Genomic DNA, 13,981 nt, shown 5'->3' on the forward strand with positions numbered 1-13,981 from the left:
AGAGGAGATAAATGTCCACCCTGTGGAACACCAAAGGTTACATTGATAGAAGATGACAAAAATTGGTTAATTTTTACAACTTGAGTTCTATCTATGAGATAGATCTCCATCCAGCCTAATAATCTTCCATGTAAACCAGCATTATAAAGTTTAGAGATTAGGACAGTATGATTAACTCTATCGAATGCCTTTGAAAAGTCAGTGTAAATTACATCAACCTGGTCATAACCTTCAAATCATGGTTGCAGCAATAAAGTGTTTCTTGGCATACAGCTTCAGCAATCATCATCATCTTTGGCTCTACAACCCTGGGTAGGTCTTGGCCTGTTCAAGAATTAGTCTCCATTCCCCCATATCTTTCGCCCTGGCTTTCCAATTTCTAACCCCTAGATTCATCAAGTCATCTACTTGAGTTTTAAATCTAGACAGCTTCAGCAATAAATTAGCAATTAATTCATAGCGATTCCCTTTTCTGGTTTCAACGTTTTTGGCTGATATCTCGATTTTTCCTGGGATGAGTTTTGCGCTAGGGGGATGATGGTGTAGTTTTTGGGAGTTGGTGAATGTACCAATTAACAGCAATAACCTTTAACTGTAACCCTTTTCATTGCCGAGATATAGCTATGGCTATACAGATTGAACGAATTTAAAACGGAACATACAATTTAATATATGTCTGTTTGAACTGCATTTGAAATAGTGGACCAATATAAAACTTGGACAAAAATAAATCCATACCCGGTGATAGACATTGTATAAAATATCGTTCAACTATCTGTCTCCTTTAAAGGAAAGAGGAGCTTGCCTAATAGTCGGAGAGATAGAGCCGAAATTTTGAACTGATCAGTAATAAGACATTTCTCTATAGGAATATATTCATTGTAACTGGGTGAAGACTTTGCCTTACAGGCGGACGCCCCTCGTGGTACAGGGGGTGACTATACAGGGATGAAGTTGTCATTTTTTTCGGAAAAATTAACGAACGATAATATGGCTGAAAATTTGCCCAGAGTAAGATCTTGGTATAACTAGACGAAATCCCAAAGGGCGGACGCGAGAGTGGATACATAAGGGGTGGCGGACAGGGGTGAAATTGCAATTTTTTGGGGAAAAATTAACGATAAGTAATATGTCCGCCATTTTCATGGCTCATTATTTAGCCCCTAAAAACTCTAAATCGAAAAGAGCGGACAGCTGGGTTGTTACAGGGAGCCATAAAACGGGATCAAATGTACCACTTGCCTGCGCATTTTAGGTCTCGGTAACAATTTTCAAACTGATTTTATTATGATATTTTTATATCGATTGATTTGAAAATTTGTATGCTCACTTCTGTTACTATTCTGAAAAGCGTCAAGTAGAGTTTTCCTCAAAATTTTCCAAAAAAATTTCCGTAAATGAAAATTTTCGTAATTTTTTGAGGTAAAATCTAATTTGTAGAATCCTTTCGATTTTCTGTCAGTTATACCATGATTTTTTTCCAAAAATTTTCAAACGATTTTTCCGATAAGAAAAAAAAATTAAAAACTTTTCTAAAACATTTGATAAAACTCTACGTCATCGTCTGAATCTTTTATAGAATATTTTGTAGTTTTAAAATGATATTATGATAATGTTTTTTTTTCAAACTAAAGTCATATTTACTTTACAAATCACATTTTTTTTTTTTAATATACCTCTGGGCAAATTTTCAGCCATATTATCGATCGTTAATTTTTCCGAAAAAAATGACAACTTCATCCCTGTATAGCCACCCCCTGTACCACGAGGGGCGTCCGCCTGTAAGGCAAAGTCTTAACCCAGTTACAATGAATATATTCCAATAGAGAAATGTCATATTACTGATCAGTTCAAAATTTCGGCTCTATCTCTTGGACTATAAGGAAGCGATAAGTGGTTTGACAGCATAATAACTGCTTGTGTAGTCTAGTTTTTTCAGTGATTCTAGGCAACCTATTTGGGTGGAGTGTTGACTTGTTCTTGAAAGAATTCAGAATCCAGCAGCCCGCTGAAGTATTGGATTTTTATAATATAATTTGACAACCTTTTGTTGGCCAACCACCTAGAGCGGAGTTGAGCCGAAATACATTGATTTCGTATGTTCCGTTTTAAATTCGTTCAATCTGTATAAGCTTTACCATAAGTTAGCATAGCCATTGTTTCTCAGAAACGTTTGCGGCAATATATTGTTTCTTGACGTAAAACTTCAACAATAAATTAGCAATCAATTCCTTGTGGTTCGCTTTTTGGCCAATATCATCTTTTTCCAGGGGTGTGCTTTGAGCTAGTGGATGATGGTGTAGCTTTTGGGGATTGGAATATACCAATCAATAGTAAATAATTAGCAATAAAATATGCCGACAAGATGGGCCCTGCACCCCTTTTCCTTGTCAAAATGTAGCTATGGCTATGCTAGCTTTACCATAAAGTTAGCATACCCACTATTTCTCGGAAACAGCAACAAATACATTTTTTCTTTTCATAATAAATTAGCAATAACTTATAGTGTTGGTCTGAATTCGGCCTTATAAAATGGATATGTTAACTTTACAGACATATACTTTACTTTTATTGCTTAATAGATATATTATCCATAAAACTAGCTACAGTAGACTCCCATAAGTTCGGCTTCGGTTAGTTCGGTCTCCGTTTAGTCCGGCCGGCTCTCTGAGCATTAGTCACACACTTGGTGAGCGCCAGCCAGACGTGAGCAGGTAAAGCGCTCATCTTTACGGTAGATCTACAGTCAGTGATTCTTGTTTCACTTACGATTTTTACTGTTTATATAGATAGTAAGTATACTTGTTGGGTGTGTGGACAATAACTGTTTCGCGTAGTGCATTAAACTGTTTTAAAATGAGTAAAACGCGTAAATGTAATTACAAGTCAATGGAACAGAGAAAATAAGCTCTGGAAAGATTGGACAAAGGAGAATCTGTGCAAAGTATTTGTAGAGATTCAAACATGGGCAAAAGTACAATCAACGACTGGCGGCGCAATAAAAAAACTATTAAGAAACGTTTTGTACACAGATGGAAACTGAAAAAGTTCTATAAAAGCATTGCACACTGAGAAAAGCAAAACACAAATTGGTGGAAGATGCTCTGTGGTTGTGGTTCGTTCAAGAACGAAGACGAGGAACCCCGTTAAGTGGACCAATCCTTAAAGAGAAGGCTATGATCTTGCACTCAAAGCTTCAACCAGAACATGCGTTCTCGGTTAGTGAGGGATGGCTCCCCCGATGGAAAAAGAGGCACGGGGTCCATTTTATTGGAGTTTGTGACGAGAAGCTGTCAGCAGACCCAACAGCGGCCAATAATTTTTCTGCAGAATCTTTAAAAATCATTGGTGACCAAAACTTGAGTCCAGAGCAAATCTACAACATCGACGAAACTAGGTTAAATTTTAGACTTCTGCCCAGAAAAAACTTTGCCACCCCACAAGAAACATCTGCGTCAGGATTTAAAGTCAGCAAAGAAAGGATAACAGTCGCCTTGTGTTCAAATGCCTCAGGAACCACAAGATATCCCTATTTGTCATTGGCAATTGGCACAGCAGCAAAACCGAGAGTGTTTAAGAACATAAACATGGAAACTCTACCAGTGTATTACCAGTTGCAGAAATCAGCATGGATGGACACATATTTGTTCAGGGAATGGTTTGTGTGCGAATTTGTTCCGAAAGTGAAAAACCATTTAACAAAATTAAATCTGCCCATCAAAGCACTTCTACTGCTTGACAATGCGCCTAGTCACCCGGAAGGTCTTCAGTGTGACGATGAAAAAGAAATTAAATTGCTGTTCCTGCCACCCAATATAACCAGTCTTCAACAGCCAATGGATTAAGGGTTCATTGAGTGATTCAAGAGAAAGTATCGCTCAAAACTGCTTTCTGAAGTTCTTTCCAAACTGGAGGCTGATGACAACTTAGACCTCTTAAAAGTGCTGAAGTCAGTTAATATGAAGGATGTTGTGTACATGTCGGCCAAGGCATAAGACAAAATACCACTGTCAACGTTTGTAAATTCTTGGAAAAACATCAGCAGATGAGCCAAACAACATTCTTGTTAACGAACCTGATGACAATGCGGCTCTATTGCATGAGCTTCAGCAACTACTGAACTGCGGTCCCATTGTTAAAGATGATGTTTTGGAGTGGATCAACTTTGAAAAGAAGCTACAAAACTAGGTTTTAAATGACAACGAAACCACTGAGTGTGTCATTCGCCAAGAAAATGAGAACGATAATGAGACAGATGTGTTTAGAATAAAGAGGAAGATGAAGAAAATAAAATGAGCCATGCTGAAGGCAAAGCAGCTTTGCAACTGGCAGCTACCTACATCGAACAGCAAAAAGAAGTAACTGCCATCAATGTAATTATTAAAAAGTGATGTGACTTTGCATATCAAAAATCAGAAAAGAAAATACAGAAAAAAATTACTGACTTTTTTTAAGTGTTTAAGAAGCCAAACCACCAATGTGCAATAATATTTTTAAATTTTATTAGATCTAGAGTTCTGTAAGTATTGTTTTATAGTATTTTTGTAATGGTCTATCTTTTCATTATGTGTTAAATATATGCCAGAGTATTCCTCTGTGTTGTCTTCTACTTAATGTACAAGTGTTTTGTTTTTGCTAGATCCATACAAACAATAAATGGGCATTTTTTAGATAAGCATTGGTTAGTTCAGCCACTTTTAAGTTCCAACCGGCCTAGGGTCGGAAAACTAGGAAAAAGGGAAACCATTTCAAAACAAATAATGCTTTAAAATGTGCTGCAGGCTTATTGCATTGTCACACTATAAAATTTTCTCATAAAGTTGAGTCAAAGTACGAATAGAAAAGAATACTTCACTCCAGATTCATTACTTAACAAGATTTGAATGTGGCATTATTTTAAAGAAATGTTTAAAGTGGGACAATGCTGTAACTAAAGTCACCTACATTTGGCACAAGTACTGCAAATCAGATTTGTCCTTTTCTGTGCTTCATATTTATTTTGTTAATAAAATATTCAACCATTTGTCTCCCAAATACCATAAAAATGTAAGAGTTCCATTCTCACAGCGGTACTCACAAGTATCATCCATTTTAACTAGGTAAAAATATGTCTACAATAACAGTACATGATTGTAAAGCCAAAGGTATATTTGGGAAACATATTAGAATATAATTAAGCTGAACTGCATGCACATATATTTTATTTTATGACAATATTTACCAGTTACAATCAGTCTGTGTAAAGTACTACTAAGGTCTATGTGTTCCTCAGAAAGTTCCCAATTATCTTTCTTACCAAATCAGCTCATTCAATGTATTTTATTTGAGTTACTATTATTAATTATGAGGTAAACTTAATAGGATTTACAAATTTATTTAAAATTTTATTGGGAAATGTTAATACCTATATCAAGATTTATAGCTGGTACTTAAAAGTACCTCAGGTAATTAATAGAAAAATTATAAGTGAATATATATCTGGCAGCTATACCTGATATAACGTTATTTTTTTCAGTTGGTATTTGAAAGAATATATGAAAAAGCCACTAACTAATATAGAACTACTAGATATTATTCATATACTCGGTTCGCTATTCCCAGTCCGAACTGTCTAGTGAATTTAGTAATTATTTTTTTGCGAAGTTAGTTACTTTTTGACAGACTAAAAGTGGCTGGAAATTACTATACAACCAAGCATACATACTCATAGCCAATATTAATATTAAACAAACTAAATAGTAAATAAAATAGAACTTTGTGAATTGCCAACAATCAATATTTATTTATCTGCACCATATAATAAATAGTTATGTTAAATTATAACAACTAAAATATATTTTTTAAATATATACTACCCAAAATTTGATGGGTTTAGTATACACTTCCACTATTTAGAATAATTCTTCTTTTTTTAAAGAAAGAAGTCTGCATTAGTAGGATACTTGAGCTATTAATACTGAGAAGTAGGAATTGTTGTGTTGTAGGTTTCCTACAATGAATCTGTCAAAATATGCCCGAGCTAAGCAAATGGAGTTTAGCTAATGCTAATAGTATGAATACTGATACTGAACCAGATTACGAACAGTCTGACATTCAGTTGTCCCATCCTGCCTATCAAACTGATCCACAAATTTCTGGAAGTCTTCAAGATGAGGAGCAACAGCTATTGGATAATCATCAACACACCGTTAACAACAAAGAAGTTAAATATGAAGAAAATGAAGTGTCACTTCTGACCATAATCAAATATTTTCAATAAATTTATACTACATTTACCAATGGTACTTTTCAGTACTCTGAATCCTACCTTATTAAAATGGTTCTAAAGCTGTGTTTTAATATTTCTGTCAAATTTTTTTTTAAATTTCCTGTCAAAACTATTTTAAACAGTTACAATAGGTTTTTATACAGTTATCTGACAGATTTTTAAAGTACATAGGTCAGATAAGTTGGTAAATAACTACTTAATTTGTAATTGTCTCTTATATGCCCTTAAAATGTATTTAAGATCAAAATTATATTAGCTGGTAAAAAAGTTATTCCGATTTATATTTCCAAACTAATATGGGGGGACTTAAATATATTGTTACTAACCTTTTTCCGTTTTTTGGTTTTCTTCAAATGAGTTAATTTCATGTTGTTCTATTTCAGTATTTATGGAACATTTCTTTAAGTCTAAATTATCATATGTCTCATGTGTAATTTGCGTATTGGATTCTTCCTGAATTTCACATTTAAAGCCATCCAAAAGAATATCATCCAATTCATTATACTCTATTTTTAATTCAGACGTTTCCTCGCTAATTTCTTGTTTTACTTCCATTTGTTTACATTTTATGTATCCCAATAATAATTTTACAGCCAAAAAGCAAAATCACAATAAAAATTCCGGTAATTTCTTTTGTTTCCTTTTATATGGCAATTAATTAACATAACCTCTATAATGTCTTGTCTTGTTGTATTGATGGCTTTGCTGCAAGGCAATTGCCAGCCCGATTTGTGTGAGACCCCACTTTGTCTGGCTCTGGGCCATGCAGGAATCTCTGAAAACTTCACTGAACTACAGCTTTTCTCGTGGTGGCGCTTTTCTTGTTTCTATATAGCTTATAACTTCGCTATTATTGTATCGGCTTTCTGATCTACGGCAATAATATTGGAGGACAAATTAATATTACAACAAATGGGATAAGAGGCCAACACCAAAGCACTAAAACAGGCAGGATTATAGGATATATCGGGAAAATTGGATAGTTGAGCTTCAGAGTTTGATTTTATTATCTGATCTGATCTACGGCAATAATATTGGAGGACAAATTAATATTACAACAAATGGAATAAGAGGCCAACACCAAAGCACTAAAACAGGCAGGATTATAGGATATATCGGGGAAATTGGATAGTTGAGCTTCAGAGTTTGATTTTATTAATGTTAATGAAACGCATGATTATCTCTATAGTTTCATCTTCCGGAGAGGATAGAAGGTCAGTCATGGATAATGGTGATATTTTCTTTTTTGATACAAAGTACTTATATAAGTCCAAATTGGGAATATAGTTAATAGGGCACTCGAAAAATATGTGATTCAGGTTTTCTATCATGCCGCATTCACAGGCAGGGTCATCTTTTATATTAATTTTGAAAAGATGGGCATTAGTCAGGCAATGACCTGTACGCATTCTAATTATAGTTGTGATGTGTCTCCGATCTTTATAATTTAAATTGCCATACCATGTCTTATCGGTGAATGTTGATTGAACTCTAGCATACCCACGATGTCTGGATGAGACTAAGATTCTCCATTTATCTTTAAAAATGTTTAAAATATCCTGTTTTAAGAAATTTAAAATGTCTTTTATGTCATATACCATTTTTCTGGGAATATTAAGATCTGTTCCAATTTTGGCCAAATTATCTGCCTCTGAATTCCCAGGTATACCTGAGTGACCTGGTATCCAGGATAATTGGATATTATAACCATTCATGTTAGATGCGGCAATTAGCCTTTTTGTCGTAAGAACCCAATATTCAGAATTTGTTGCAAAAGAAGGATTACAGAGTTTTGTTATAGCCCCCTGTGAATCTGAGAAAATTATCACATTTTTAATTTTTTTATTAATGGCAGTTTTTACTGCATCATGTATGGCAATTATTTCTGCTTTGTAAATACTTAAATGGTTGGGAAGACGTGACGAAAATTTATAATTTAGGGATGGAATGAATATACCAAAACCAACTCTGTTGTCCCTCTTTGACGCATCAGAAAAAATGAAAGTATACTGAGATTTTAGACTATTAGTTTTGGCCTCAAAATTAATTCTTGACATAATGTCTCCTTTTTTACAATTACAGTTAAAAGACTTTAAAGGTTTATTGAGTATATGAAAATCAATTTCGTAACATGGAAAATTTGAACCTCTATATATTAACTTTAAATAGGGCCTATACTGTTGAAGTGCTTCCACTAGGTATGGTATTTTGTCTTTATTCCAATACTCCGGTCTATGGATTATTTTTAATAGAAAGTTGTTGATAAATTGAATAGTTGGATGATTTGTTACAACTAAGAATTTTGAAATTAATTTAAGGGCCAGTAGTTTTCTTCTATGTTCCAGATCTAATATAGATGCTTCTGCTAAAAGAGCAGCCCTGGGTGTGGAACGCATACATCCCATACATATACGCAATCCCTCATAAAACACCACATCCAATTTACTGAGAGCGGCCTTAGAACATGGTCTAAGAAACATTGATCCAAAATCAAGATGTGATTGGACTAGAGCAGAGAAGGCGATCAAAAGTGTGTTTGGATCTGCACCCCACCATACCCTACACAGTGCTCTTAATACATTTAGTGATTTTTTTGCTTTACTTGTAATGTTAGTAATGTGTGGTGACCATTTCATGTTTTCTTGCAGTATAATACCCAAATATTTAACCTCTTTTTTAAAGGCAATGATTGCATTATTAATATGTACGGGGGGTGGGATGGTATGTTTCCTCCCTCTAGTGAACCATACTGCCTCACATTTATCCATGGAAAGTGACAGGTTGTGTTCACGAAGGTGTGCATTTATGTGCTTTAAAGCATTATTGATATTATTTACCATGGCTGCTACACTTTTTCCTCTGATCATAACTGCCAAATCATCAGCATACCCTATGATAGATGCTTCTCCCAAATTTAAATCAAAAATATCCCTTAAGTAAATATTGAATAAAATAGTACTCAGAGGGGAGCCCTGTGGTATACCCGAGGTTGTTGGTACAGGACCCAGGAAGGAGCCGTCATTACCCCTACAATATAGTGATCGTTCTGTCAGAAGATTGAGAATTACGTTACACATTCGGATAGGCACTTCTAAGTTTTTGAGTTTACTATAGAGTTTATATATGTCAACATTATCGTATGCAGCTTTTATGTCTAAAAAAATTACGATGACTGACTCAGAGGATTGAAATGCAAGGTTAATGTAAGATGTGATGAATGTTATGTTGTCATATATACCTCTTCCTTTACGAAATCCAGTCTGATTATTTGAAAATTTTAAATTATGTTCCAATTGCCAGTCTAATCGATTCTTGATCATTATTTCTAGAATTTTGGCTCCACATGAAGACAGGACAATTGGTCTATAATTTTCTGGATTTGTCGGATCCCTATTTGGTTTTAAAAAACTAATAATATTAAATGTTTTCCATACGGCTGGTATTTCTCCACCCATTAAAATTTTATTATAACTATTAATAAGAATTTGTTTAGCTTTGAAAGGTAAAAATTGAAACATTTCATAAGATATATCATCCATACCAGGGGCAGATGATTTCTTTTTATTTAAGGCCAGGTTTAATTCATTTATGGAAAAGGGCTTTAAATTTTCATCTACATTGTCAAGAACAAAATTTGGATCTATATTTATGATTGACATTTTATTTAAAATAGATATTTTAAGATTATCTGGAATAGTAAGATTAAATCTTCCTGTTTTGAAGTTATTATTATTGAATTTCTTAATCTTGTTCCAAACATAAGTCATGCTAGAGTTCCTATTTAAAGTTTCACAAAAAAGCCTAAACTTTTCTTTTTTTTTATTATTTAATTTTTTTTTTGTTAATGCAATGGTTTTTTTTGCTAATATATAATTTTCCATAGATGGAACATTATTAAAATTTGCTATGGCTTTTTTCCTTTCCTTAACCCAGGATGTACAATCATTATCCCACCAGGCATTACCCCTTTTAATATGTATACCGGCCTGTTTAAACGGAATTACTTGATCAGCTACTGTGTTAATAATATACATTAGTTGATCATAACTTAAGTTATAATCTAAATCTTGAAGGTACATCAAAACTTTATTATGGTACGCTTCCCAGTCAGCTTTTTTAAAGTTTCTAATTTTATAAGGACTAGTCATGTTGTTGAATACCTCACAATTGCCATTATCATTAAGTAAAAGACGTACAGGAAAGTGATCACTGTTACCACAATCTTTAATAGTATCCCAATTAGCCTGTATAGCTAGATTCCCACTTACCATAGTCAAATCTACTGCACTTGGTATTGCCGTTGATAATTGAAATAGTGTTGGTGAACCATCGTTCATAATCACAAGATCATTATCAAATAGGAAATCATGAATTATTCTACCTCCTTTGTTGGGTGTAGCTTTATCCCATAAGGGATGATGAGAGTTAAAATCTCCCATAATTATATTGTTTTTAGGATTAAAGGAAATAAGATCATTTAAAATATTGTTATTTATATGCATATGTGAGTTGCAATAAAAATTAATTACTTGTAGATTACCTATTTCTATTATTATATATTGAATATGTTCTGAAGAAAAAGATTTAATTTTCTTAAATATTATATTATTTCTAATGCACGTTACTATCCCACCATACCCATCATCTCTATCCTGCCTAACTATGTTATATGAATTGAGCCTAAAATTGTCATTGGCCTTTAGCCAAGACTCATTTATTAAAAAAATATCAGGGTTTTCGTTGTAAATTAAGCTAATTAAATTACCCCTGTTTGAATTTATGCTTCTTAGATTCCAAAAAATTATCTTTAACTTAATTGTATCTGACCTAGTTGAAAAGAAAAGAAGGTTGTTTAGGACTCTGAGTCCGATTGGGAACCGGGGTCTATATTCATATTAAAATTTTGACTGAAGAGTATGTTTTTAATTACTCTTTTATTATTTTCTGAAGTATTCCAGATTGCATTAATAATACATCTAACTTCATCTGGATATGATGAAGGAGATTCTTGTGAATTATACGTATGAACTGCACTAGTAGTAGGCAACTGTGTATTTATATTGTTTTCAAGTTTTTTTGAGAAATTTGGTGAGTTGTTTTCATTTTGAGATCTTGAGTTGGGAAATAGTAAATTTTCATTATGAGCCTTTTTATCATAGCCTTTGTGAATTATTCTTTTTTTTTTATTGTTTTCAGCCACAACTTGTTGAAAAGATCTTTTGATAGGGTCGGTTCTTACATGATGTGTACGTCTTTGTGAAGGTTGAATCAGGTTATCTTTATTATCATGAGTTTTTTCAGTTCTATTAAAGTTTTTAATGATAGGGAATTCGGAGGGGCGATATACAAATTCATCACGTGTCAAATAATTTTTTTTAACTATTTCGCTAGCATCATAGAAGGTTATATTTTCAAAATACATGAGCTCTTTGATATTTTTTTGTCTTGTATACTCGGGACAGGTTTTATCGGTTGATTTATGGGGGTTTTTACAATAAAAACATTTAATTTCACAAGAAGAGTGAGCCTCCCCGTCCGATTTTTTTTCTTCAGCACAGGTAAAGCACCTCTCCTTGCCTTTACAATTTGTACGTGTATGGCCATACCTTAAACATCTAAAACACTGAGTTACTGGTGAAATATATACAGAAACAGGTCTTTCCAATCTATATACATTTATGGATTTGGGGAGACAAACTCCTTTAAATGTAAAGAGAACCGATCCAGTAGGTTCATATGTAGTTTCATTATTTTTAACTATTTTACGATTAAGTCTCTTAACTTGAAGAATTTCTGCTGAGCTGTCTGTTTTACAGCACTCTAACAGTTCTTTCTCTCCTAATTCGACATCAATTTGCCTAACTAATCCCTTACAAGTTACAAAATTGAATGGTATAAATATTTTATAGCCTTTATCAAGAAGAGTTTTATTTTTTACAAAATTATTTGCAGCTTGAAAGTTAACAAATTCTACTGAGATTCTATTTAAGCCTTTGTTATTAATTTTTTTAATATCAGTTAGGTTTTGAATGCAAATATCTCTAGCAATTTTAATATTGTTAAATTTACCAATATTGAAACCCACTTTTTCAGTGGATTCCACATATACCAAAAAAGGCCCATTATCGTTTTGTGAATAAAAAACTGGCTCTTTTTTAAGGCTATTGGTATTACTGGTCGCATTATTAATAAAATTATCACCACTATCCATCTGATCTTGGCATTCTAGCCCTGTGTTGGGGGGGCCGCCCCCCCCTGTTACGCTCATACTACTTTAAACAATCAACCAGAAGAGATAAGCATGCAATCAGGAAAAGCAAAAAAATTAAGCCAATAAACAAACTATGCAAACTAACAAAATAAAGCTTATTTAGCTGTTATCAAGCTCAACTCACCTTTTAGAAACACACACCAAAAGAATATAGACGCTTACACACACTAACACAAAATTAGATGGAAAGGAATGAAAACACAGCCTCCCAAACTAAAGCTTATGTCGTGAAAGGTGAAAGAACCTCTATAATGTTAATGTCATAGTATATACTTGGATCTAGGGATCCCACCTTAAATTTTTACCTTTACCATGCGATCTGCGCGATGCTCCATTACGCATATTATGATTTTAAAATTTTGGCTTGTGTTTTCAAGAAATAATAAATTGACAATTTATTTGAAAACTAGATTTAAGCTAAATGTTTAATTAACCAATTATAATCTTTCATTTATGTAGTCTTATCGAAATTATGATTAAAATGATGACTAGCAAATCTCATAAATAAAAAACTTACAACTAATTCTTAATTTAAAAGAAAATTTTATCCTTCATATCATTCATAATATATTATCTTAATTTCCAAAATTCTTTCTTTCCTCTTTCAAAAAGCCTATTTCTTGTTTTATTTGACAAACATTGAGTACTTCTACTGGTTTTTTGTATGTTTCTTTACATTTTATTCCCACTACTAAATAGCAAAATCTTTTACAATGAAACTTTTTTAAACTTCTTTTTTAATTTAAATATTATGTTTATATGGGATTAAGCCACAATTTATTGGTTGTAATGAAAATCACATTTTTTAATTAACCAAAGTTTGATGTTTTGAAATCGTTCTCAAAATATTTATAGAAATTTTGAACAACCTAAGAAAACGGCCAAGGATGGACCAAGGTTATTTTTATTGGTTATAACACAGTATAGACTATTTATACTGTGGTTATAATATGATGAGCATTGATCTCCTTTTTTAATCGGTAAAAGATACGGGTTAGGTTAGGAGAAACAAAAATGTCAAAGTCTTAAAATCATCTGCGTAATGGTGCATAGCGCATCTCGCATGGTAAAGGTTAAAATTTAAGGTGGGATCCCTAGATCCTTGTATAGTATATACCCCCCCTTTATTTCTTTATTTCTTTTTATGTACTATGGTTAATGTAATGTATTTGACATTTTGACAATGACATATGATGTGATGAAGTCTTAGACAAGGAAAATTCTCTTTCCTTGTCTAAGGATAAAGTCATGTAAGCTTCTTCTTCTTTTTTCACTCTTGGCGTGCATACCAGTACCTTTGCCAGCACATCAGAGAAATAACCTTTTTTTCGTGACACTGCTCCGACACAGAATAATAAACAATCAGAATGCCCACTCTGCTTGAAAAAATAAGTTCACGCATCTCGATCGCGCAGACGGAATCAGCCATGTTTTAGTCGAAA

At 33.2% G+C, this 13,981-nt stretch overlaps 1 protein-coding gene across 3 annotated transcripts in view; it reads right to left on the minus strand.

Moving 5' to 3' along the window:
- LOC140441254 (uncharacterized) overlaps window positions 1-12,795 on the minus strand; it is a 63,143-nt gene extending 50,348 nt beyond the window's left edge. For all 3 annotated transcript variants that reach the window (XM_072531854.1, XM_072531853.1, XM_072531852.1), the window contains exons 1-2: window positions 12,664-12,795; window positions 6,595-7,139 (exon numbers count right to left, since the gene is read on the minus strand). In XM_072531854.1, coding sequence (XP_072387955.1) covers window positions 6,595-6,823 — 229 coding nt within the window. In that variant the 5' untranslated portion in view covers window positions 6,824-7,139; window positions 12,664-12,795. The remainder of the gene's footprint in view (window positions 1-6,594; window positions 7,140-12,663) is intronic.
- Between the last annotated feature and the right edge of the window lie 1,186 nt (window positions 12,796-13,981).

This window comes from Diabrotica undecimpunctata, chromosome 5 (assembly GCF_040954645.1).
Source record: "Diabrotica undecimpunctata isolate CICGRU chromosome 5, icDiaUnde3, whole genome shotgun sequence".
Lineage (NCBI taxonomy): Eukaryota > Metazoa > Arthropoda > Insecta > Coleoptera > Chrysomelidae > Diabrotica > Diabrotica undecimpunctata.